This window comes from Phoca vitulina, unplaced genomic scaffold, assembly GCF_004348235.1.
Source record: "Phoca vitulina isolate PV1807 unplaced genomic scaffold, GSC_HSeal_1.0 scaffold69, whole genome shotgun sequence".
Classification (NCBI taxonomy): Eukaryota; Metazoa; Chordata; class Mammalia; order Carnivora; family Phocidae; genus Phoca; species Phoca vitulina.
Genome location: NW_022589772.1, coordinates 5,928,445 through 5,951,224, shown reverse-complemented (window position 1 = coordinate 5,951,224; position 22,780 = coordinate 5,928,445). Strand labels below are relative to the sequence as shown.

The following is a 22,780-nucleotide window of genomic DNA, read 5'->3' as shown; positions in this document are numbered from 1 at the left end:
AGAATATGCAGGGAATAATCTCAGTCTTTTGGTATTGGTTGAGACCTGATTTGTGACCCAGTATTTGGTCTATTCTGGAGAAAGTTCCATGTGCGCTCGAGAAGAATGAGTATTCTGTTGTTTTAGGGTGGAATGTTCTGTATATATCTATGCAGTCCCTCTGGTCCAGTGTGTCATTCAAAGCTCTTATTTCTTTGTTGATTTTCTGCTTAGATGATCTGTCTATTGCTGAGAGTGGAGTATTGAGGTCTCCTACAATTAATGTATTGTTATCAATATGACTCTTTATTTTGGTTAACAGTTGGCTTATGTAGATGGCTGCTTCCATGTTAGGGGCATAGATATTTACAATTGTTAGATCTTCTTGTTGTACAGACCCTTTAAAATGATATAGTGTCCTTCTGTGTCTCTAACTACAGTCTATAGTTTAAAATCTAATTTGTCTGATATAAGAATTGATACCCCAGCTTTCCTTTGAGGTCCACTGGCATGGAAGATGGATCTTCATCCCTTCACTTTCAGTCTGGATGTATCTTTAGGTTCAAAATGAGTCTCTTCTAGACAGCGTATGGATGGGTCCTGTCTTTTTATCCAATCTGCAACCCTGTGCCGTTTTATGGGAGCATTTAGGCTGTTTACGTTGAGAGTGATTATTGAAAGATATGAATTTATTGTCATCATGTTGCCTGTGAAGACCTTGTTTTTATAGATTGTCCCTGTAAATTTCTTTTCTATATCACTCATGGAGTCTTTCTCCTTTTATAGAACCCCCCCTTAATATTTCTTGCAGGGCCAGCTTAGTGGTCACATATTCTTTCAGTTTCTGCCAGTCTTGGAAGCTCTGTATCTCTGCATCCATTCTAAATGACAGCCTTGCCGGATAAAGTATTTTTGGCTGCATGTTCTTCTCGTTTAGTACCCTGAATATGTCTTGCCAGGCCTTTCTAGTTTGCCAGGTCTCTGTGGATAGGTCTGACGTTATTCTGATGTTCTTCCCTCTGTACGTAAGGAATCTCTTCCCCCTAACTGCCCTTAAGATGGTTTCCTTGGTTCTAAGATTTGCAAGTTTTACTCTTTCATGCCGGGGCGTTGGCCTGTTTTCCTTGATCTTGGGAAGGGTCCTCTCTGCCTCTAGGACGCGAATGTTTGTTTCATTCCCCAGATTAGGGAAGTTCTCAGCTACGATTTGCTCAAATATATCTTCTAGTCCTCTCTCTCTCTCCACCCCCTCAGGGATTCCAATAATTCTGACATTGGGATGTTTCTTGGTGTCACTTATTTCTCTGATTCTATTTTCATGGATTCTGAGTTGTTTTTCCCTGGCCTCCTCTTTTCCCTTTTTATCTATTAATTCGTCTTCTAGGTCACTAATTTGTTCTTCTGCCTCGCTTACCCTAGCTGTTAGATTATCTAGATTAGATTGGATCTCATTGATAGCATTTTTAAGTTCTGACAATTCAGCTTTCATTTCTGCCTTTAGAGACTCCATGTTGCCATTAATTGATTTCTCCATTCTAGCTATTGTCTTCACAATTGCTAGCCTGAATTCCATCTCCGACATCTTGGTTGTATCTGAATCCATTTGTAAATCTGTGGCATAAGTCATAGTCTCTGAGTCTTTCCTATTTTGGGGGTTCCTCCTCCTAGTCATTCTGTTGAGGGGTGGTTGAGGGAATGTATGGAATCCAAGTTATTGACCAGAACCCAAGCAAGATGCACCTGTTTTCTAGGGACTTTAGGGTTGCTGGCCTCTTGTTTTCCTAGGCTGTCTTCTGGAGGAGGGGCTTGCTGCACTGTTACTCAGGCAACCCTGTTTGGGCAGAGTTGCCCTGCCCCCAGTGGCGGCTCAGTGAAAACCATTTTTTTGCGGCTTTTGTTCTCTGGCAGCTTTCTGCGTCTCTTCTGAGAGTCAGAGCAGAAGAGACCATTTCCAACCCTCTGCCTCAGTCTGTTCTCCAGGCCACACTATCTCCGTTTCTGTCTGTGCTGCTATAAACTGCAGCGTCCTGGGTTGTGCACCCCTCAGGAGCGCTCCCAGTCCTCACCTCCAGGTCGGGGCACGTCTCTGCCTTTTGTGCTTCTAAAACCGCCAGCCGCCCCCAGTTAGCACAAGCAGCCCCGCCGCTCTGGTTTTCCATCCCGGGGGCTGCCCTAAAGTCCTTTCCCCACCACTACTGGTCTGTGAGTCTGTGCCCGGTCCCCAGTGCGGAGGATATCGCTCCCGGGCAGTGTAGGATCCCGATGGCTCGGCTCCCTCCCCCTTCCATTTATCCTCCAGTATCTGTCCACAGAATCACAGCTCCCTGCTTCGTACCTCAAAACCAACAGCCTGCGGTATTCTGTTTGTAGAGATCCAGATCTATCTTCTCACATCTCAGGCTGATTTCGTGGGTGTTCAGAGTGGTCTGTTAGATATCCAGCTCAATTCTGGGGACCGGTTGGAATATGGTCCCCTACTCTTCCACCGTCTTTTCCCGAAAAACTCACCTGTACTTTAAAAAAAGAAGCCAAGTCCATTTGATAGTTCCCTTTTACCCTAAAAATACCATTTCTACCTTTTATTATTAATAAATTACACCCAATGTTTCTGTGATCCCAAAATTAATCATTACATTTTTTATTCTGCTATGGAAGGGAATGCTATTCTAATAATGCCTAGTTTGATAAGATTTCCTGTATTAAAATAGTAAATGGCACTATCCACTTAGAATTCCAGAAATACCTGTTTAGAAATCCCCATAGTGATTTTTCTCTGCTATAAAATTTGGGGGCTCAGTACTGAGCGTTATATCATTCCCTTATTGAAGATACACAATACATTTGTGTATTTGGCCATAGACTGAGTACCACCCTTGTCTAGCATGTTTATTTGGATGATCTCTAAAATGAAGAGATAGTATGGATTTATGTAAAATATGAAAAGGCATCTGGCATAGCACCTGGCAAACATATATGTTTAATAAATTATTGTTCCCTACCCTTCAAAAATTTGACTAATGAAATATTAACATTATGAGATGAGTGACTCAGTGATCCCCCAAGGAGAAAGAATAAATGTGGGTCCTATTTCATTCTAAGTATGTACTTTGAATTTCTAATTTCAAGATAGTAGACTAAACACATACTATGTCTAGAAAATTCAGATAAGGAATTCTCCCAGGATGCAGCATTATAGAATTAGATCATATGAAAGAAAAATTAAGAGAAAAAGGATAAACCTAGAAGTTCCAAAATTTACCATGAAGGAGTTCAAGGAGGAGAGAATAGGACAACAGGCAATATTTGCAAAATTAATGACTGAGAACTTCTATTTATTGAAAGAAAACATGAGCCCCTATGAAATGGTGTATGAATTACCAAACAAGAGTAAGATGATAATAATACACAAATACATGATGACATATTGTAGGGACATTTTAGAATTTAAGGATAAAATGAAGCTCTTAAAAACTCTCTGAGGGAAAAGGCAGGCCACCTACAAAGCAATGAGAGTCAGAGGAAGATAGTGGAGCATTTTCAAAGTGATAAAGGAAAATAACTATGAATTTGGGATTCTGTATTACATCAAACTGTTACTGTAGTGTGAAGATAAGCTACTTTGAAAGTTTACCACCTCCAGAACTTCTCTAAAGTAGTTACTGGAGTGTTTAGTCTAAGAAGAAGGAAATGAATTCAGGATGAACTTGGGGGTGGGAATGGGTAAGATACAAGAACCAATGGTTAAGAAAGATATTTTGTGGAACTAAAATTATATACATTATTACCATAGGATGTAGTGATACAGAGAGAAGAGGGGGAAGTCAATCATAAGTTTTTTTGTCTTATTAGAGAGAATACTAATATTATTAACTCTAAGTTTTTAGAAAAATGTAAGTTTAAATACATAGGTCAAAATTTTAGTAGTGACCACTAGAGAAGAATATAAATAAAATGCATGACTTACACATCCTTTGAGAAAAGAAAATGACCAAAAATCTGGATCTACATAATACAAGTTAGAATTGGGACAAAACAGACACAGACAAACTTTGGTAAATAGAAAATAAAATATAAGATGACAAGAAGTCAAAAATAAATCAGTAATTCCAATAAATGTGAAATGACTAAGCACTGATTAAAAGACAAAAACTAAAATAAAATTGAAATAAAAAATACATACTGTGCATAATAGGCCTATTTAAAGTAAAAGGACATAATTTTTTTTTAAATAAAGCAGTTGAAAGATATTAGGCAAGCGCTATCTGAAAGAAAGCTGGTTTAACAATTCTAATATAGTATGAAATAGAATTCAATTCAAGAAGTACATTAAAAAGAGATATTTCATATGGACATTTCATAGATATAGACAAATTATACCACAATAATGTAAAAGTCATGAAACTTTATACATCTAAAAATACAGCTTTGAATATATAAAGTAAAAACTGATAAACTACAAGTAATAAATTGGTAAATCCCTGAATATATAAAGTAAAAACTGATAAACTACAAGTGATAAATTGGTAAATCCCTAACATATTAAGGAGGTAAAAAATGAATCAGGATATAAATGATTTGAGCAACACAATCAAGCTGCATATGTGGGAGAAAGAAAAGCTGTGTGCAGCAGAGAATATACATTCTTTTCAAACTTACGTGAAACATTTACAAAAATCGACTCTACTAGATCAGAAAAAATCTTTCTTTTTTTTTTAAGATTTATCTATTTATTGTTGAGAGAGAGGGGAGGTGCACGCGCATGCACACACACAGACACACAGGGGCGCAAGTAGGGGGAGGGGCAGAAGGAGAGAATCTTAGAGCAGACTGGAGCAGACTCGCCACTGAGCAGGAGCCCGGTGTGTGGCTGGATCCCACCACCCATGAGATCACAACCTGAGCTGAAACCAAGAGTTGGACACTTAACTGAACTGACTGAGCCACCCAGGCACCCCCAGAAAAAATCTTTAATTATATGCAGGCTATGCTCTGTGACCACAGTGAAATGAAGTTAGAAATTAACAACAGAAAGCACCAAATACCTTTACATTTGTATATTAAAATGCACATATGTAAATAACTTTGGAGGTAAGGAAGAAACAAATGGAGATGACTAAATGCTCAACAACCTTATATCAAAACTTATTAAACACAGCCAAATTGGTACCCTTAATTGTATTACAAAATTAAAAATACTAAAAATAAATGAGCTAATTTGAAAAAATAATAAGAACTGAAATAAGCATAAACAAAATAGAAGGAACAACTTGATAAAGCTAAGAATAAGAATAAAATATGATCAAGAGAAAAGCAAGAGAAGTCACAAATAACATCAATAAAGAAAATATTATTACCATGAATACAATTATAAATCACAAGAAAACTATAAAACTCTATCAATGTATTGGAAATTCTAAATGAAATACGCATTCCTCATGAAACAAAAAACACAAATTACTAAAATTTTCCTGAGAAAGTAAAAAAACCTAAGTAGATTAATTACCATGGAAGATTTGGTAATGTTAAGGATTTCCATGAAAAAACATTGTATGGGTGGTTATATAGTTTTGTGGATGAATTCTACTAAGTTGTTGGGTGAATAATTCTGATATTTTACAAACTTTTAGAACATTTTTTTTTTTAAAAAGGACATTTAATTTATTTTATTTTTTTTAAAGATTTTATTTATTTATTTGACAGAGAGAGAGAGAGAGATAGCGAGAGCAGGAACATAAGCAGGGGGAGTGGGAGAAGGAGAAGCAGGCTTCCCACAGAGCAGGGAACCCAATGCGGGGCTTGATCCCAGGACCCTGGGATCATGACCAGAGCTGAACGCAGACGCTTAACGACTGAGCCACCCAGGCGCCCAAGGACATTTAATTTAATAACATTGATACCAAACCATCAAGGAGATAGCACTAGAAATAATTATAATTCAATCTCATTTATGAGTGTAGAAACAACAATCCTAGATAAAACATCAGCAAATCAATTCAGAAATATATTAAATAATATGATGATATGACCAACTAGATTTTACCCTAAGATTGCAAGGATGGTTCAACATTACTGTAATTGACTACTACACTGACAGATTAAAAGAGAATAGCCGATGTTTGCAAAGAAAACAGTCAATAAAATTCAATACCCATTCAATTTTTAAAAAGTAAAAAAGTTATCAAACTAAGTTTAAAAGGGAACTTGATGAAGCTCTCTGCTTCATATAGCAAGTACAGGATTGTACAGAAAATATCATACTTTTGTGGTAAAACATCAGAACATTCTCATTCAAATAAAAAATAAGATACACATACTCAGAGTGTCCTATACTGTTTGTCCTTACACTGGAGAGACCAGCCAGTACACTAGGTCTGGAAGAAAAACGAGGTGTAAGGATGGAACAAAACCCCAAATTTTAGTTATTCACAAACCCTATCATAATCTACCTAGAAAGCCTAAAAGAATCAAATGACAAATTACCAGAACTTAGAATGTTTGCAAGGTGGCCAGATATGATAGTTGCATACTAAAATATTATTTGCCTTTCTCTTCACCAGCAGTAAAAAAATTAAACATATAAGAAAAAAAATCCAGTTAACAATAGTAATAGCAATAAAATTCACAGTAGTAAATTAACCCATGAATAAAACAAACCAAAGATGTGTAAGACCTTTTTTCAGAATTCTGTAAGAGATCATTAAATAATATAAAATTAATAAATAAATGGAGAGATACACTTAATTTTTCATATGAGAACTCAATATTATAAACAGGTGATTCTACCAAAATTTAATCTTTAAATTCAAATTAATCTCATTCAAAATTCCAGTATTTTTTTTAAAATGAAACTGACAAACTGATTCTAAAATGCATTTAGAAGATAAATTTGTAAATCTAGTAAGGATGGTTTTTATTTATTTATTTTTTCAACTAACATCTTTCATGAAGATAGAAGCATTTTATTTTCTTTTTTTATTTAAATTCAATTAGCCCACTTATAGTACATCATTATAAAGATGGTTTTTATTTTCTTTTAATTTTTTTTAAGATTTTATTTATTTGACAGAGAGAGAGACAGCAAGAGAGGGAACACAAGCAGGGGGAGTGGGAGAGGGAGAAGCAGGCTTGAGCCCAATGCGGGGCTCGATGCAGGGCTCGATGCGGGGCTCGATCCCAGGACTCCAGGATCATGACCTGAGCCGAAGGCAGTTGCTTAACGACTGAGCCACCCAGACGCCCCTATAAAGATGGTTTTTAAAAAGAACAAAATGGGTATATTTTCCTTAGCAGTTTTGAAAACATTATTCAAATCATTTATAATTATAATGATTATTTTTATTATTATAAAAGGATGTGTTCATGATAGAAAAATAGTGCAGAAGAATGTCCAGAAATAGAGCCATGTTTGCATGAAAACTTTAGATGCCTCTTTTTCTCTTGCTAATGGCTTTCTAGTATTTCTTAGATTAAAAGATCATTGCATAAAAAAGAAAAAAAAGATCATAGTATCAAAGAAGAGCAGGTAGAGGGTTATCAGTACATTTCCAAAAGTCGTAAAGCTACCTTAAATTATTCTTTCTTACACTCAAACTGGTACTTACATTATTTAAAACTTTTCATGCTTTTCCAGATGTCTATTCTCATAGAAAAAATAAGAACATAACTGGCATTATACATTAAAGGAAGATCTTATCATTATTTCTCATTGAGAACTAAAGTAATATCTCTAAAATAAGATCATTTTGATCACTTTAATTTTTTTTTTTTATCTTAGGGACTTCAGTTACCAGTCCTCCTGGCCCCCCTGGCTTTCCTGGAGAAAGGGGCCAGAAAGGTGATGAAGGTCCACCTGGAATTTCTATTCCTGGATCTCCTGGACTTGATGGACAGCCTGGGGCTCCTGGACTTCCAGGGCCTCCTGGCCCTCCTGGCCCTCACATCCCTCCTAGTAAGCTATACTTTTCTCCTTAAATTCTGTGGGTTTGGTTTTGTTTTCATTTGTAAGTGAATCCAGCTGAAGGTTGGCATTATTGTACTGCTTCTTCTACTTTTGATTTTTGGTGATTCTTTGATGTTTAAATTTTCCCTTCAAATTAACACCATTATTATATCTTCCTTTTGCTTATAGGTAGTTGTATTACTGCAGAGAAATAACTGAAGATAGATCTTATTTTTCTAGCCTGTCAAGCTTTCTTTTTGTTTAGTCTTCTGGATATTTCACAACAATTAGTTTGCTATCCTTTATCTTGTCTCAGGTGATGAGATATGTGAAGCAGGCCCTCCAGGCCCTCCGGGATCTCCAGGTGATAGGGGACTCCAAGGAGAACAAGGAGTGAAAGGTTTGACCCCCATAGTCGTTCCTTCATTCTTTCAGATCTTCAGCCAAATGCCCTATATCCTCCACTCTACCTCAGTCACTCACTGTCATGGTCTTCCTCCCAAGACCATCTCATCACCAGTAATGCATACTTCCATAATCTTGATTTTATGAGTCCCATTTTCTGACCACTGTATCCTTTCTAGCTCACTACCTCTGATAACCGGACTCCAATATTATTTCAACCTCACCGATACCTACCAACTTTGACTCTCCCTCAACCTTTTGATGTCCTTTCTTCCCTCTTAACCTATAAATGTCAGGATCAATCATTGTAAACAATCTCGTGTATAAATCCTTGCCTCCTTCGCTCTCCTCTCACTTCATTGTACTCACTTGGAACAAAAGCCTAGTTTTGGTAATTCCGAATTATCACATCTTCTGAGCCTACACCTTCTCTTCCCTCCTCAAATTTTTAACACCTCCCCTTCCATTCTCATGTTAAGATTTGGACCTGCTTCCTCTTCTACTGACCAACTGAAGTAATAAGAGAATTTTCACAGATTACCACTACCACATTTACCCACCTACTTGCATCTGTGCTCATATACTCTGCCTTCCTGCCTATTACTATCACTGCTCCTATCTAAAGCCAATTCTATTTGAACAATGGATTCCATTCCCTCTTATATTCCCAGGGATTTCATTCCAGAAATTCCTGCCTCTCCCACATTGTCAATTTTTCCATTTTACTGGATCACTCCTGGCAGCATACAAATATACCTTTTTTCACCCATCTAAAAAATATCTTATCATAATCCCACTTTCCCTGCCAGATCCTGCTTTATTCCTCTGCTCCCATTGCTGCAAAACCCCAGAATTTTCTACTCACTATCTGTGGATACTCTTCACTCCAATCAAAATTTTACTGCCTGATCCACCACTCCACAGATGCTGTTTTTGTCCAAGTCACCAGCAGCCTATACCCTGCTAATCCAAATATCAAGTCTCAGTTCTTTTTTTTTTACTCTATTTTTCCATTTTTAAACACTTTCCTCACTTGTCCTGATTTTCTTCATACCTCCTTGGACTATTATATATATATTAGATATAGAGGTAGTGATAGAGATAGATATGTCTATATATATCTCTTTCTGTATATTTGTCTCTCTATGTATCTCATTCTCTCTCTCTCTCTCTCATATATCTCATTCCCTCTCTCAATGTATCTATATAATCTCCCATGTAACTACCATCTAAATCAAAATATAGAACTTTTCCAGGACTCTGGAAGACTCTTGTGCCCCCTAGTCAGCACTCCCAAAGGTAACCACTATTTTATCCTCTATCATATATTAATTTGCCTAATCTTGAACTTTGTATAAATGGAATCATACAGTATGGGCTCTTTTGTGTCTGATTCTTTGGCTCAATATTATGTCTGTAGGATATACCTATATTTTTGTTTGTAGCAATATTTTTCACTGTTCTTTGGTATTCATTGTATCAATATACCTAAATAATGTTAATGGACATTTGGTCTAGGGCTATTATAAGTAAAGGTGCTATGAACATTCTTATACATATATTTTGTAGGACATAAATTTCTGTTGTGTATATACCTGTGAATGGAATTGCTGGGTTATAGGGGTAGGTGCAGGTTTTGTTTCCATAGATACCACCAAACCATTTTCCAAAGCTGTTTTAGTCTCCAATTACCTGATGAGTTACTGATGCTGGGCCTCTTTTCTTATAGTTCATGTATTCTCTTTGTAAAGTGCTTTTTTCCTATTTTTAACTGGAAATTAAAGAAATCCAATCTTTAATGTCCTCTTTTATGGTTAGTGTTATGTTCTATTTTAGAAATCGTTGCTTATCCCAAGAATCTGATGATATTTCTGTGTGTTTTCTTCTAGAAGCTTTATTATTTTGACTTTTATATTTTGATCTTTCATCTGTCTTCAAGTAATTTTTGTGTATAGTTTGAAGTGGGCATCAAAGTTTTTTTTCCCATATGGATATCCAATTGACTCAATATTGTAGTACAAAAGACTGTCATTTCTCCAATGAGTTGCATTAGCACTTTTCTTGTAAATCTTATGACACTATATGTATTAGTCTGTTTCCGACCTCTCTATTTTGTTCATTGTTCTATTTGTTTCTCTTTCCACCAATGCTAGACAATCTAAATTATTGTAGCCTTATAGTAAGTCTTGGCTTAATTTGCATTTCCATATGTATTTTAAATTTATCTACCCAACGTTTAATTTTGGAATGCCCCGAGTATTTTAGTCCTTGTTCCTTTTCTGTATTTGAACTCAATTCAGTCAGTCTCATGACTTTAAATACCACCTATTTGCCAGTGACTTTCAATTTCAAATTTAAGTCTTTTCCTCTAGATTGTATATCCAACTGTCTACTGGACATTTTGAACTTGACATCTGGATCAAGTTAAAGTCCTGATCTCTGCTACCTCCTCCCCCATAATTTTACCACTTATGTCTTCCCTTTTTTAAATGCAGGCCACCCTAGCTTTTTGGTTGCTTGGGCTGAAAACCTTGGGGTCATCTTTGATTCTCTTCTTTTGTATTCCATGTATGATCCATGAGAAAATCCCATGAGCTCTACTTTCAAATATACCCAGAATCTAACCAACTCTCCTCATCTTCATTGCTGTAACTCTGGGATGAGCTGTCATCTCTCCTAGATTACTACAGCAATAGCCACTTAAATGATTATGCTATTTCTATCATTGCACATCCATTCTGTTCTCAATATAGCAGCCAGAGACATCCGTTTCAAACTTAAGTCATATCATCTTGCTTTTCTGTTTACATTTTTTTACTGGATTCTCATTTCACTCATAGTAAAAGCCAGGCTTTATGGTGGCCTATGTGATGTTTTATGATATGCCACTCATTATAACCTGTGAACTGTCTGATCTGCTTCCCCTTCCTCTCTCTACTCCAGCAATCTGGTCTCCTTGATGTTTCTTGAATAGGCCAAACATGGCTATTCTTTCTTCCTAGAGTACCTCTACATTCATTAGGCACATGCCATATTCTTTAAGATTTTATCATATATCATCATCTCATTTGACCACCCTATTAAAATTGTAAACTGCCACCCATCCCTAGCATGTCTAATCGCATTTACCCAGGTGTATTTTTTCTATAAACATAACACCTTTTGATATATATATATATAAATATATATATAAATACTTGGCTACCTTCATTGTTTATTATCCCTTTCCACTGGTAGAATGTGAACACCATGAAGGCATGGATTTTTGCCTGTTTTATTTGTTTTGCCTGTTTTGTTTTGTCTGTTTTGTTTACCAGTATATCATAGATACCTGGAACCAGTACTTGGCAAATAATAAGCACTTGGCAAATATTTATCAAATGAGTTGATTCTAATATAGGCTTCTCTAAACTATACTGTTGGGTAGGAATGTTGTCCCTTGGTGCTAACTTCTTTAGAACTTATCTAAAGGAGATAGACATACCCCTTTGAGTAAAATTTGTTTCTCAATATGCTTTTCTCTAGGTGACAAAGGTGACACCTGCTTCAACTGTATTGGAACTGGTGTTTCAGGGCCTCCAGGTCAGCCTGGTCTGCCAGGTCTTCCCGGTCCTCCAGGTAAAACATTCTGCCTCAGGCAACCTTGTAACAATATTTCTTGGCTAGATTTTAGTGAGCTCAGTTTTATAATGATGCCAGTTTCTCATTTTATAGCAAGTCTCTCATATCCATAAATAATTAAATATGAAATGCCTCTATCTGTTACAAAATAAATTATGCTCTTGTTTCTAATACCTGAAGCTACCAATATTTTCTATTAAAGCATTTTGACAATATTATTCCAAGAAAATTATCTTCCCTGTTTTCCATATGGTGAGGAAAATAACTCATACAGAGTCAAACTTCTTTCTTCCAAAAAGCTGGGGGAAAAGCTCATAATGTCTGGCCCCTGAGTGTAGTTTCCAGTGGCAGAGCTTCTAGTCTTTGGAGATGTATCCCATGTTGTCATGAAGGGACAGGGCTTCTACTGTAGTTTGGCAACCAGCTGCCTATATTCCTCTTTCTATATATAACTCCTCCTTCCCTGTTTCCAGTCCAAATTATATTTGATATCGATCAGACCCACAACTCTCTCTCAAGTGCCTCTTGGGATATCCCAATATTATATCTCTTGAAATCATACTTTATGTTTGTGTCAGGGCTGAGAGTAGACAGATCTCTTACCTTTCTGTCTAGTATGTCTGCCAAAGAAACCAATTCATTTAGCACTTGGAAATAGATTTTTAACAGGTCTTATAGCTGCCACTGGAAGTTAATAATCTAGCCTTGTACCTCCAGTCTAGTGGTTTTCAAACTTGGGAGTACATCGGAGTTACCTGGAGGACTTGTTAAAAACCCATATTGCTGGGTCCCACCCATGAAGTTTCTGATTCAGTAGATCTGGTGTGGGGGCCCAAGAATTAGCATTTCTAACCAGTACCCAGGTAATGCTGATACAGCTGATCGAGGGACCCATTTTGAGAACCACTTCTTTAGTTATATTTCCTCTAGTCTTTGGGCACCAAATGTTTCTCATAAACCAAATTTTATGAAGTAGTAAACCAAAGAAAGGACTCATAAGGATCTGGGAAATTTGTTTAGGTCAGAACAAAGAAAGATACTCATACTGTGTCCTTATCTCTTTCTCCGCTTGGCAATAGGATGGTTATAGGAGCCTTAGCACCTCTGTGCCTAGCAATTGGTCGCTGTGAGCTCTGAGAGGCATTGTAGTTGGAAACACCTAAGGATATAATATTGTATAGATTCACCTAAAAGAAAGGATGATTTGCTCATTTTGAGAGCATAAAATAGGAAAACAAAAATGTGACTTGTTAAATGTGATTGAATGGGGTTCTTATTTTAAAACTTGACTTCCTGACTTGATGAATTTTATATGAGCTTTGTCAGGGGCTCAGGGTCAAAGTTCACATTATTGTGTGTGTGTGTGTGTGTGTATGTATGTGCATGTATTAGGATCTCTTGGTTTCCCTGGACAGAAGGGAGAAAAAGGACATGCTGGTCTAACCGGTCCCAAAGGATTAACAGTAAGTTTTGAGTATATTATAGAACAACAACAACAACAAAAAAAAAACTAGAAGAAATCCATTTACACTTTGGTTTTCTCTTGTGGATATATATAATAAAAGAAATTTAGTTCTTCTATTAATTTGTGTTGTTTTTCATTCCTTGATTCTCCCTGACTCACATGCCTCACTTTGTTCTTAGCTTTGTACACTAAATGTTATTGGGTGGGTTGATATGATAAACTGGAGAGAGAAATGTGTTGGAAAAAAAAGAAACTGATTTTTTTTCTCTTCTTCTTTTTCCCTTCTTTCTTTTTCTTCCTTCAGGGCATACCAGGAGCTCCAGGTCCTCCAGGCTTTCCTGGATCTAAAGGTGAACCTGGTGACATCCTCACGTTTCCAGGAATGAAGGGTGACAAAGGAGAGTTGGGTTCCCCAGGAGCCCCTGGGCTTCCTGGTTTACCCGGTACCCCTGGACAGGATGGACTGCCAGGGCTTCCTGGCCCCAAAGGAGAACCTGTGAGTTGGTTTGATATTCTTGGTTCTGTGATGTCAAATTGTTACTTAGGGATATTTCCTAGGATGGGCCCGGTGCTACGATGAACACCCAATTAGTGCTTAAAAGACTGTAACTGTATGTAGTAATGGTACACTGTTATTGACTATGTAGGGGTTCTTTACCACTCTTTTCTCTCAGTTGTTTTATCTTCTTAACCCATTACTATATTGAGTAATATTGGCTGTGAATAGGTGGGCAGGAGGTTAAGATGCTTATGAGTCAGTGTGAGGTTCCCCTTCTCTTATACTACATATCTTTGTCTGGGTTTATTTGGACCTAAGAACAGAAGTCTAATTTGGTTTTATATATAGTAAGCTTAGAGGTTAGTGTAAGTAGATGGCCATGTGATAGCTAGACTACAAACTTCTTGACTTATTGCTACTATGTAAGCTTTATGAAGGCAGAGATTTTTGCCTATTTTTGTTCTTTGCTGTATCACTGGCCCCTGACACATAGTAGGAACTAAAAAATATTTGTTGAAGGAAGTAATGAATAAGTAGAATGATCACACATCCCATCCCGTAATAACATACGCTTATACAGCTTTTAAGAACTATTTATGGCTGTATCATTTCTTTAGTTGTATTCAGTAATACCAACATACCAACCTATATCTATATGTTTCTGTATTAAATTTTTCCCTTTTCAGGGTGGAATTGCTTTTAAGGGTGAAAGAGGTCTGCCTGGGAATCCAGGCTTGCCAGGTCTCCCAGGGAATAGAGGGCCTATGGGCCCTGTGGGTTTTGGCCCTCCAGGCCCAGTAGGTGAAAAAGGCATACAAGGTGTGGCAGGAAATCCAGGCCAGCCAGGAATACCAGGTGAGTTTACTATGGTTGTTTTGTTTTTAATTTGGCACTTAAAAGCAGAAATGTATTATCTTTTGGCCATTCTTGGCTTCCTTTCCTGAAGGATGTTTCCCTGGCCATTTATATTTGGGCTTTTCAGAGCTCCTTAGCAAGGGAGCTCAGTGTATGTGTTTTCTCTAAAGGGGGGGAGGTTCCCTCTTTAAATTTCTTCTGTCTTCATTGTTATTGTTGTTTGTTGTTTTTAAGTACATGGTACATAAAGTTTAACAATTATAATGGAAACACACATGTACCTACCACACATGTCAAAAAACAGAAGCTTGCCACCATCCTAGAAACCCCCATCTTCCTCTCTCTGTCCTTTTCTGACCATAATCCCCTTCCATTTCTTCAGAGGTAACCACTGTCCTGACTTTTGCATAATTTCCTTCCATTTGCCCCCTAGTTTTATCACCTAGATATGGATCCCTAAACAAAGTACTTTAATTATGCTTCTTTTTGAACTTCATAATAATGGAATCATAGGGTAAGTATTCTTTATATTAACTTTGTGTATAGCTATAGTACATTCATTTTCATTGCTGTATAGTATCCCAGTGTGTGTGTGTGTGTGTGTGTGTGTGTGTGTGTGTGTGTGTGTGTATGTGTGACGATTTATCCATTCTGTTGTTGATGGACAACTGGGTTATTTATAGTTCAGGTGTATTATGAATAATGCTTCTGTGTACATCCTTGTATCTATCTATCTATCTATCTATCTATCTATCTATCTATCTATCCATCTATCCATCTATCTATCTCCTGGTGTACATGTGCACATACTTCTCTGAGGCAAGGTCAGCAAACTATGGCACAGCATTCAAATCTGGCCTGCTACTTGTCATAAATGAAACTTATTTGAATACATCTGCACCTATTCACTATTGTCTGTGGTTGCTTTTGCACTCCTACACATAGACTCAACATTTTGCAGAGTTGAGTAGTTGCTACTGAGACCATATGGCCCACAAAGCCTAAAGTATTTACTGTTCGGTCCTTTACAGAAAAACTTTGCCAGTCCCTGGGCTAGAGTATATATTTAAGATGAGCATTCCCAAAGCATAGAATAAATGCATCTTCAGCTTTACTAGATAATGTTCAAAGCAATTGTACCAATTTCATCAGCAGTATTGGAGATTTCTTGTTGTTCTACATCCTCATAAACATTTTGTATTGCCAGACTTCTTACATTTTTGTCAGTTTGCTGAGTGTGATGTAGCTCATGACAGTTTTATTTTACATTCCCCTGATTACATTAAAGTTTAGCACCTTTTCATATGTTTATTGACTGTTTAAATTTCCATTTCTGAAATTCCCATTCAAGTGTTTTTTTGACCATTTTTCTACTGGATTGTTTCTTTTTATTACTGATTTAGGATTTTTTAATATATATATTCTGTGTATTAGTTGTTTGTTATCTATTCTGCAAAATTTTCACTCACTATGGCTTGCCATTTTCACTCTATATGGTGTCTTTAATCAACAGAAATCAGTTTGAATGTAGTCAAGTGTATCAATCTTTTCTCTCATGGTTAGTGCTTTTTATGTCAGGTTTTAGAGATCCACCTTTGTCCTGAGCCTATTTCAAGTCCTTATTTAATTAATGAGAAGTAGGTGTACTGGACTTTGCACACATAAAACCTTAAGGTACCATCAATTAACCAAAATGAATATTTCTTGTTTACTGCAGTTTGAGTTTTGTTAGGCTCTTTTGACCTACATTTAAAAATATTTTTATAGATGCCATCTTCAATCCTGGAAGCTCTTTTTTTAAAAAAAAAGATTTTATTTATTTATTTGACAGAGAGAGAGCATAAGCAGGGAGGAGGGGCAGAGGGAGAGGGAGAAGCAGGCTCCCCACTGAGCCGGGAGCCCGATGTGGGGCTCAATCCCAGGACCCTGGGATCATGACCCGAGCCGAAGGCAGACGCTTAACCAGCTGAGCCAACCCAGGCGCCCCAATCCTGGAAGCTCTTAAAACTGTCATCTACTTTTTCTTTTTGAAAGTTTATTCTTCTGTTTGGTTTATTCCTTGAATATATAATATGGGGTTATTTTTCTTGTGGGTTCTTTTTAGTGTGCATTTTCAAAAAATTATAGATACTTTCTTGTTTTGCTTTTAATTAAAGGAGATCTTTAGTCAAGTGAACACTTCTCATTCACTGTTTATTCCTTCTTGTTCTTAGGTCCTAAAGGTGATCCAGGTCAGACCATAACCCAGCCAGGGAAGCCTGGCCTGCCTGGTAATCCAGGCAGAGATGGTGAAGTAGGTCTTCCAGGTGTGTGAGGAATTTATTTGGCCATGTCTTTAACACTCACTGGCTTCTTTCTTTGAAAGTATCCCTTTGAAAAAACTGCTGTTTCTCCATAGGTGACCCTGGACTTCCCGGCCAGCCAGGCTTGCCAGGAATACCCGGTAGTAAAGGAGAACCAGGTGTCCCTGGAATTGGGCTTCCTGGACCACCTGGTCCCAAAGGTATGTAGGACTGAGCAGCAGGAAGGTTAATTTAACTAGTTAGTATAACATTATTCTTTGATATAGTTCCCTCAACAAATAAAATAAGTTAACTGTGCTTCTTTTCTAGGTACCATAAATAATGTAAGTGAAAAGTCACAGCATGTATGCACTATAATTTTATTGCCTTTATCTAAAACAGTCCAGACAAGAAAATACCTAAATCATAGATATGCAAAAATGATATATAAGCTTTTAAAATTACAGAATTATTGTCTTTTGTGTTCACCATTGTATTTTCAGGGTTTAGAAAAGTTCCTGGCACATAGTAAGCACTCAGTAGATACTTGTTGAATGAATGGATTGTACTAAGCAGAAAACATTTATTACACATATGTATCCAAGTAATGTTTTATCCTAAATCATATTCTCTCGATTTACTGAAATTTTTTAGGGCTGTTGCTTCAGTTCTGCTTTTTTTCTCACAGAATTTGTTCTCATGAGTGGCAAGCATGCACATTGGTCTGAGAACAGTACTTAAACATGGCCTGACTCATTTATACTAAATGACTTCAAAAGAGTCAGATTTGACTTTATGTGTAGATTTCTGTGTAATGTTTACAATTGTTTTTAGCTCACTTCCAGAATTATATGGTAGGCCTTGTATCTTACTATATCCAGATATAAGCAGAATAGAAGTTTTCTGCATGTTTGTGTGGGAGTCATTCCTTATGTTTAGTTCTATCTCATTAGTAATAACTCATTTTCCTTTAGAAGAGTGTATCTTCCACACACATTAGCTCTATATGAAAATGGCAGGACCATAACATGAATGAAAGGGAATATCAGGTATTTGTAAGGCTTGATCCTGAGTAGTCATCTAGAATTTCAGTGTACTTTTCACATCTCACTGTAGTCACTAAGCATGATTGGACGGGGTAAAAATGTGGGTTTGGGAGTTTGGGTATTTTTCTTAAAGTGTCTTCTCTTTGGAGATTAAAAAATGACTAATCATTTCACAGGTTTTCCTGGAATTCCGGGACCTCCAGGAGCACCTGGAACACCTGGAAGAATTGGTCTAGAAGGCCCTTCTGGGCCACCAGGCTTTCCAGGACCGAAGGTCTGGGATATTTTAATTTATTCTTTCCCCTTTTCCTATTTCTATTAGCCCTAGCTCTCTGCTTTGATATAGACATTATTATCCCAAGTCTTCACTATATAAATAAAGTTAGCTGATTGTATTTTCTTTTTTTTATTAAATATTTTATTTATTTATTTGACAGAGAGAGACACAGTGAGAGAGGGAACACAAACAGGGGGAGTGGTAGAGGGAGAAGCAGGCTTCCCGCAGAGCAGGGAGCCCGATGTAGGGCTCGATCCCAGGACCCTGGGATCATGACCTGAGCCGAAGGCAGACGCTTAATGACTGAGCCACCCAGGCGCCCCAGCTGATTGTATTTTCACTTAAAAATATTTAACCTGGGCACCTGGGTGGCTCAGTTGTTTAAGTGTCCAATTCTTGATCTCAGCTCAGGTCTTGATCTCAGGTCATGTGTTTGAGCCCCATATTTAACCCAAAACAGTCTTTCATTGTCCAAGAGGTCATATTTGAAGCAAACAGAAAATTTCTGAAACTGTTTTAGAATGAAAGGTTATCTGATGAGATGAAATTAGATGAGAAAATACAATCATCAGCTCCCCCTGTGCTTCTCTGTAGTATCAGCATACCATTTAACCTCTGTCCCTGCCTGTGTGATGATTGTTTGAATAGCATGTCAAGAACTTCCCATACTGTTTCCCAGTCCCAATTCCATCCCACATACGTAATGTAAGCCACTGTTATTAGCTTAGTAATAATAGTAATATGATAATAATAATAATAATAATAAATACTGTGTTTGAGTTACTTTCCATTCTTTTTATTATATCTTAGCTAATCTAAAATTTTCCTTAGTCAACCTTCAGGAAACTGCTGTGGTATATAATTATCCTGACTGTTTCTGTATTTTCTTTGCATTTAATTAATTTAAACTTTTTGTGTTTTCATCATTGCTATTTCTTCCATGGGAAGAACAATTGACCATGACCCCAGCTCTCATGAGAAACTACTTCTCTATTGTCTAATTGTTCTTATTTTATTATGAACCTTTCAAATGGACACAAAAGTAAAAAGAATAATATAATGAAGTTTCATATATCCATTACTCATATTCCAGATGATTAAGATTTCATATTTACTTCATCTATTCCTTTTTTCCCTGCTAAAGTATTTTAACTCAAATCTCAAAATCATATTATTTCACCTATAAATACTTCAGTATTCATCTCTAAGTGGACATTTCATACAAAAACCACATTGTCATTATCACACTTAGTCAAATTTAAAATAATTATCTAATACTCAGTGTGTAATCACATTTAGTGAGCTAAAAACAATTGTTCTTAATCTTATGCTCTCTCAATTAATCTCTTTCTTGTCCTGAAACCAAATCCTTTAATTTGTTTCTCATCCTTCCAGATATTCTCTCCAGTATGTCAATTATTTTTCATTTAGTTATCCTATTCCCTCCCCCATAGGGAAAAAAAAGGTATTACCTTGTAATTTCTGCTTTAAATTCTCCATGGTAAACAGTAAACACCAAGAAAATCATGAGAGGTTTTGTTGTGTTTTCTCATGTGTGTGCTTAAGGGAGAACCAGGACTTGGGCTGCCTGGGCCACCTGGGCCCCCAGGACTCCCAGGTTTCAAAGGAACACTTGGTCCAAAAGGGGATCGTGGTTTCCCAGGACCTCCAGGTCTTCCAGGACATGCTGGCTTGGATGGGCTCCCTGGACCAAAAGGTATAGAAATTACTGCTATTTCTCAATTTGCTTTTAACTTTTATAGAAATTGAAACTGTTGGGAAAATTTATGGGTGATAGGTCCAATTAACTGAAAGCCTATGGTCCCACTCGGTCACTGCTTTTTCTTTTTTTTTTTTTTTAATCTTCCATTGATGTTTTTGTGTTTTATTTCATTGAATAGATGATTCAATCATATATGTATAAAAGTAGCACTGAGAAGTCTTCCTTTTACCCCCTCTCCATCCACTCTGTTTTCCCCATCCCATATGTAGCCAATTTTTGAGTTATTTGTCCTTCTAGTGTTCCTTCATACAAATACAAGCCAATAAGAATATATATTTGTATTTCCTAACTTTCTGAAAAGATAGAGTACTACCTTTTGACTTTTTGCACATTAGATCACCTTATGTCAGTACATCAAAATCTTGCTTTTTAAAAAATAGCTACCTAGTATTAAATTGCTTGGGTTTACCATAGCTTATTCTACCAGTTGCTAGTCACTAGATTGGGTTTCTTACAATCTTTTCTTATTAGAAATAATGTCACAGTGAATTGTCTTGCATGCATGTTATTTCATATGTGTACAGGTGTAATAGTAGAATAGAGTAATGAAAACAGATTTTCTGAATTAAAGGCTAAATGCATCTCTAGATATTGTCAGATTCCTCTCCATTTGCACCATACATCCCTACCAGCAATGAATGAGTGTATTTGTTTCTCCACAGCCTTCTAAGTGAGTATGTTGACAAACTCTTTAATTTTTGCCAGTCTGATAGAGGTAGTTATCAGTATAGTTTTTAAACATTTTATTATGAAAATGTTTCATAGAAACATAGAAAATTAAACGCATAGAAAATTAAACGCATAGAAAATTAAAAACTGTGCAGTGAAAACTCCTATATCGACCATCAAGATTCCACAGTTAACATTTTATCTCTGCCAACATTTTATTTTTTTCAATTTCATATAAACAGCAAAGTAGAAAGAATTTTCAGTGACTACTATATACCCATTATTGATATTCTATTATCAACATTTTACTATACATGATTTGTCACATATCAATTCATCCCTTTCTTTAAAAAAATGGACTTATTTTTTGATGCATTTCACAGTAAATTGTAATAGCAGTACACCTCTCCCTAAATACTTTAGCATGTATATTATAATTCTATGCTTGGTTTTTTTCATTTTGACATAAAATTCACATTAAGTGAGATGCACATATCTTACAGAGACATTTGCTGGATTTTGACAAATGCATGCACTTGTGTAACTAAACCCCTATCAAGATATAATCTCAGAAATTTCCCTTTTGCCCCTTTTCTCAGTCCCTACAGCAATATCCACAGTGACAACTGTACAGTTATGATTTTTCCTTGTAAATTAATTCTACCTGTTCTAAAACTCCATATGGAATCACACAGTGGGTACATTCTTTGTAAGGCTTCTTTCACTCAGGATATTGTTTTTGAGGTCCATTCATGTTGTGTTTATTAAGAGTTTTTATTTTTTATTATTGAGTATTTCATTGTATAAATACACCAGAGTTTGTTTATCCATTCTCTGTTGATGGACACCTGGACTATGTTAAGTTTTTGGCTATTATGAGTGAAGCTGTTAAGGACATTCTTTTACAAATCTTTTTGTGGATATGTGCTTTCATTTTGCTTGGTTAAATACCTAAGAGTAGAATTGTTGGGTCATAAGGTAGGTATATGTTAGTTATATGAGAAACTACTGGAGCTTTTTCCAAAATGGTTGTACCATTTTAAACTCACACCAATATGGTATGAAAGTTTCAGTTGTTCCACATTCTCTCCAACATTCGGTATTAATCAGTCTTTTCATTTTTGAGTTTTGGTAGGTGTGTTGGTAACATATCTTGGTCTTAGTTTTCATTTCCCTGATGACTAATGATGTTGAGCTCTTTTACTTGTACTGGTGGATTATTTACACATTTGCATATTTTTCCCATTTTAAAATATGGTTGTTTCTGGTTTTTTTCTTTTTTTTTTCTTTTTTCTTTTTTAAATTTTTTATTGTTATGTTAATCCCCATACATTACATCATTAGTTTTAGATATAGTGTTCCATGATTCATTGTTTGTGAATAACACCCAGTGCTCCATGCAGAACGTGCCCTCCTCAATACCCATCACCAGGCTAACCCATCCTCCCACCCCCCTCCCCTCTAGAACCCTCAGTTTGTTTTTCAGAGTCCATCGTCTCTCATGGTTCTTCTCCCCCTCCGATTTCCCCCCCCTTCATTCTTCCCCTCCTGCTACATTCTTCTTCTTCTTTTTTTCTTTCTTAACATATATTGCATTATTTGTTTCAGAGGTACAGATCTGAGATTCAACAGTCTTGCACAATTCACAGCGCTTACCAGAACACATACCCTCCCCAGTGTCCATCACCCAGTCACCCCATCCCTCCCACCCCACCCCCCACTCCAGCAACCCTCAGTTTGTTTCCTGAGATTAAGAATTCCTCATATCAGTGAGGTCATATGATACATGTCTTTCTCTGTTTGACTTATTTCGCTCAGCATAATACCCTCCAGTTCCATCCACGTCGTTGCAAATGGCAAGATCTTATTCCTTTTGATGGCTGCATAATATTCCATTGTATATATATACCACCTCTTCTTTATCCATTCATCTGTTGATGGACATCTTGGCTCTTTCCAC

General features: G+C 36.6%; 1 protein-coding gene across 2 annotated transcripts in view; it reads left to right on the top strand.

Moving 5' to 3' along the window:
* COL4A5 (collagen type IV alpha 5 chain) overlaps positions 1-22,780 on the top strand; it is a 225,875-nt gene that overhangs the window by 132,955 nt on the left and 70,140 nt on the right. For both annotated transcript variants that reach the window (XM_032392788.1, XM_032392787.1), the window contains exons 20-29: positions 7,754-7,927; positions 8,235-8,318; positions 11,849-11,941; positions 13,337-13,407; positions 13,714-13,905; positions 14,595-14,763; positions 16,977-17,069; positions 17,162-17,266; positions 18,268-18,365; positions 19,935-20,085. In XM_032392788.1, the coding sequence (XP_032248679.1) occupies positions 7,754-7,927; positions 8,235-8,318; positions 11,849-11,941; positions 13,337-13,407; positions 13,714-13,905; positions 14,595-14,763; positions 16,977-17,069; positions 17,162-17,266; positions 18,268-18,365; positions 19,935-20,085 (1,230 nt within the window). The remainder of the gene's footprint in view (positions 1-7,753; positions 7,928-8,234; positions 8,319-11,848; positions 11,942-13,336; positions 13,408-13,713; positions 13,906-14,594; positions 14,764-16,976; positions 17,070-17,161; positions 17,267-18,267; positions 18,366-19,934; positions 20,086-22,780) is intronic.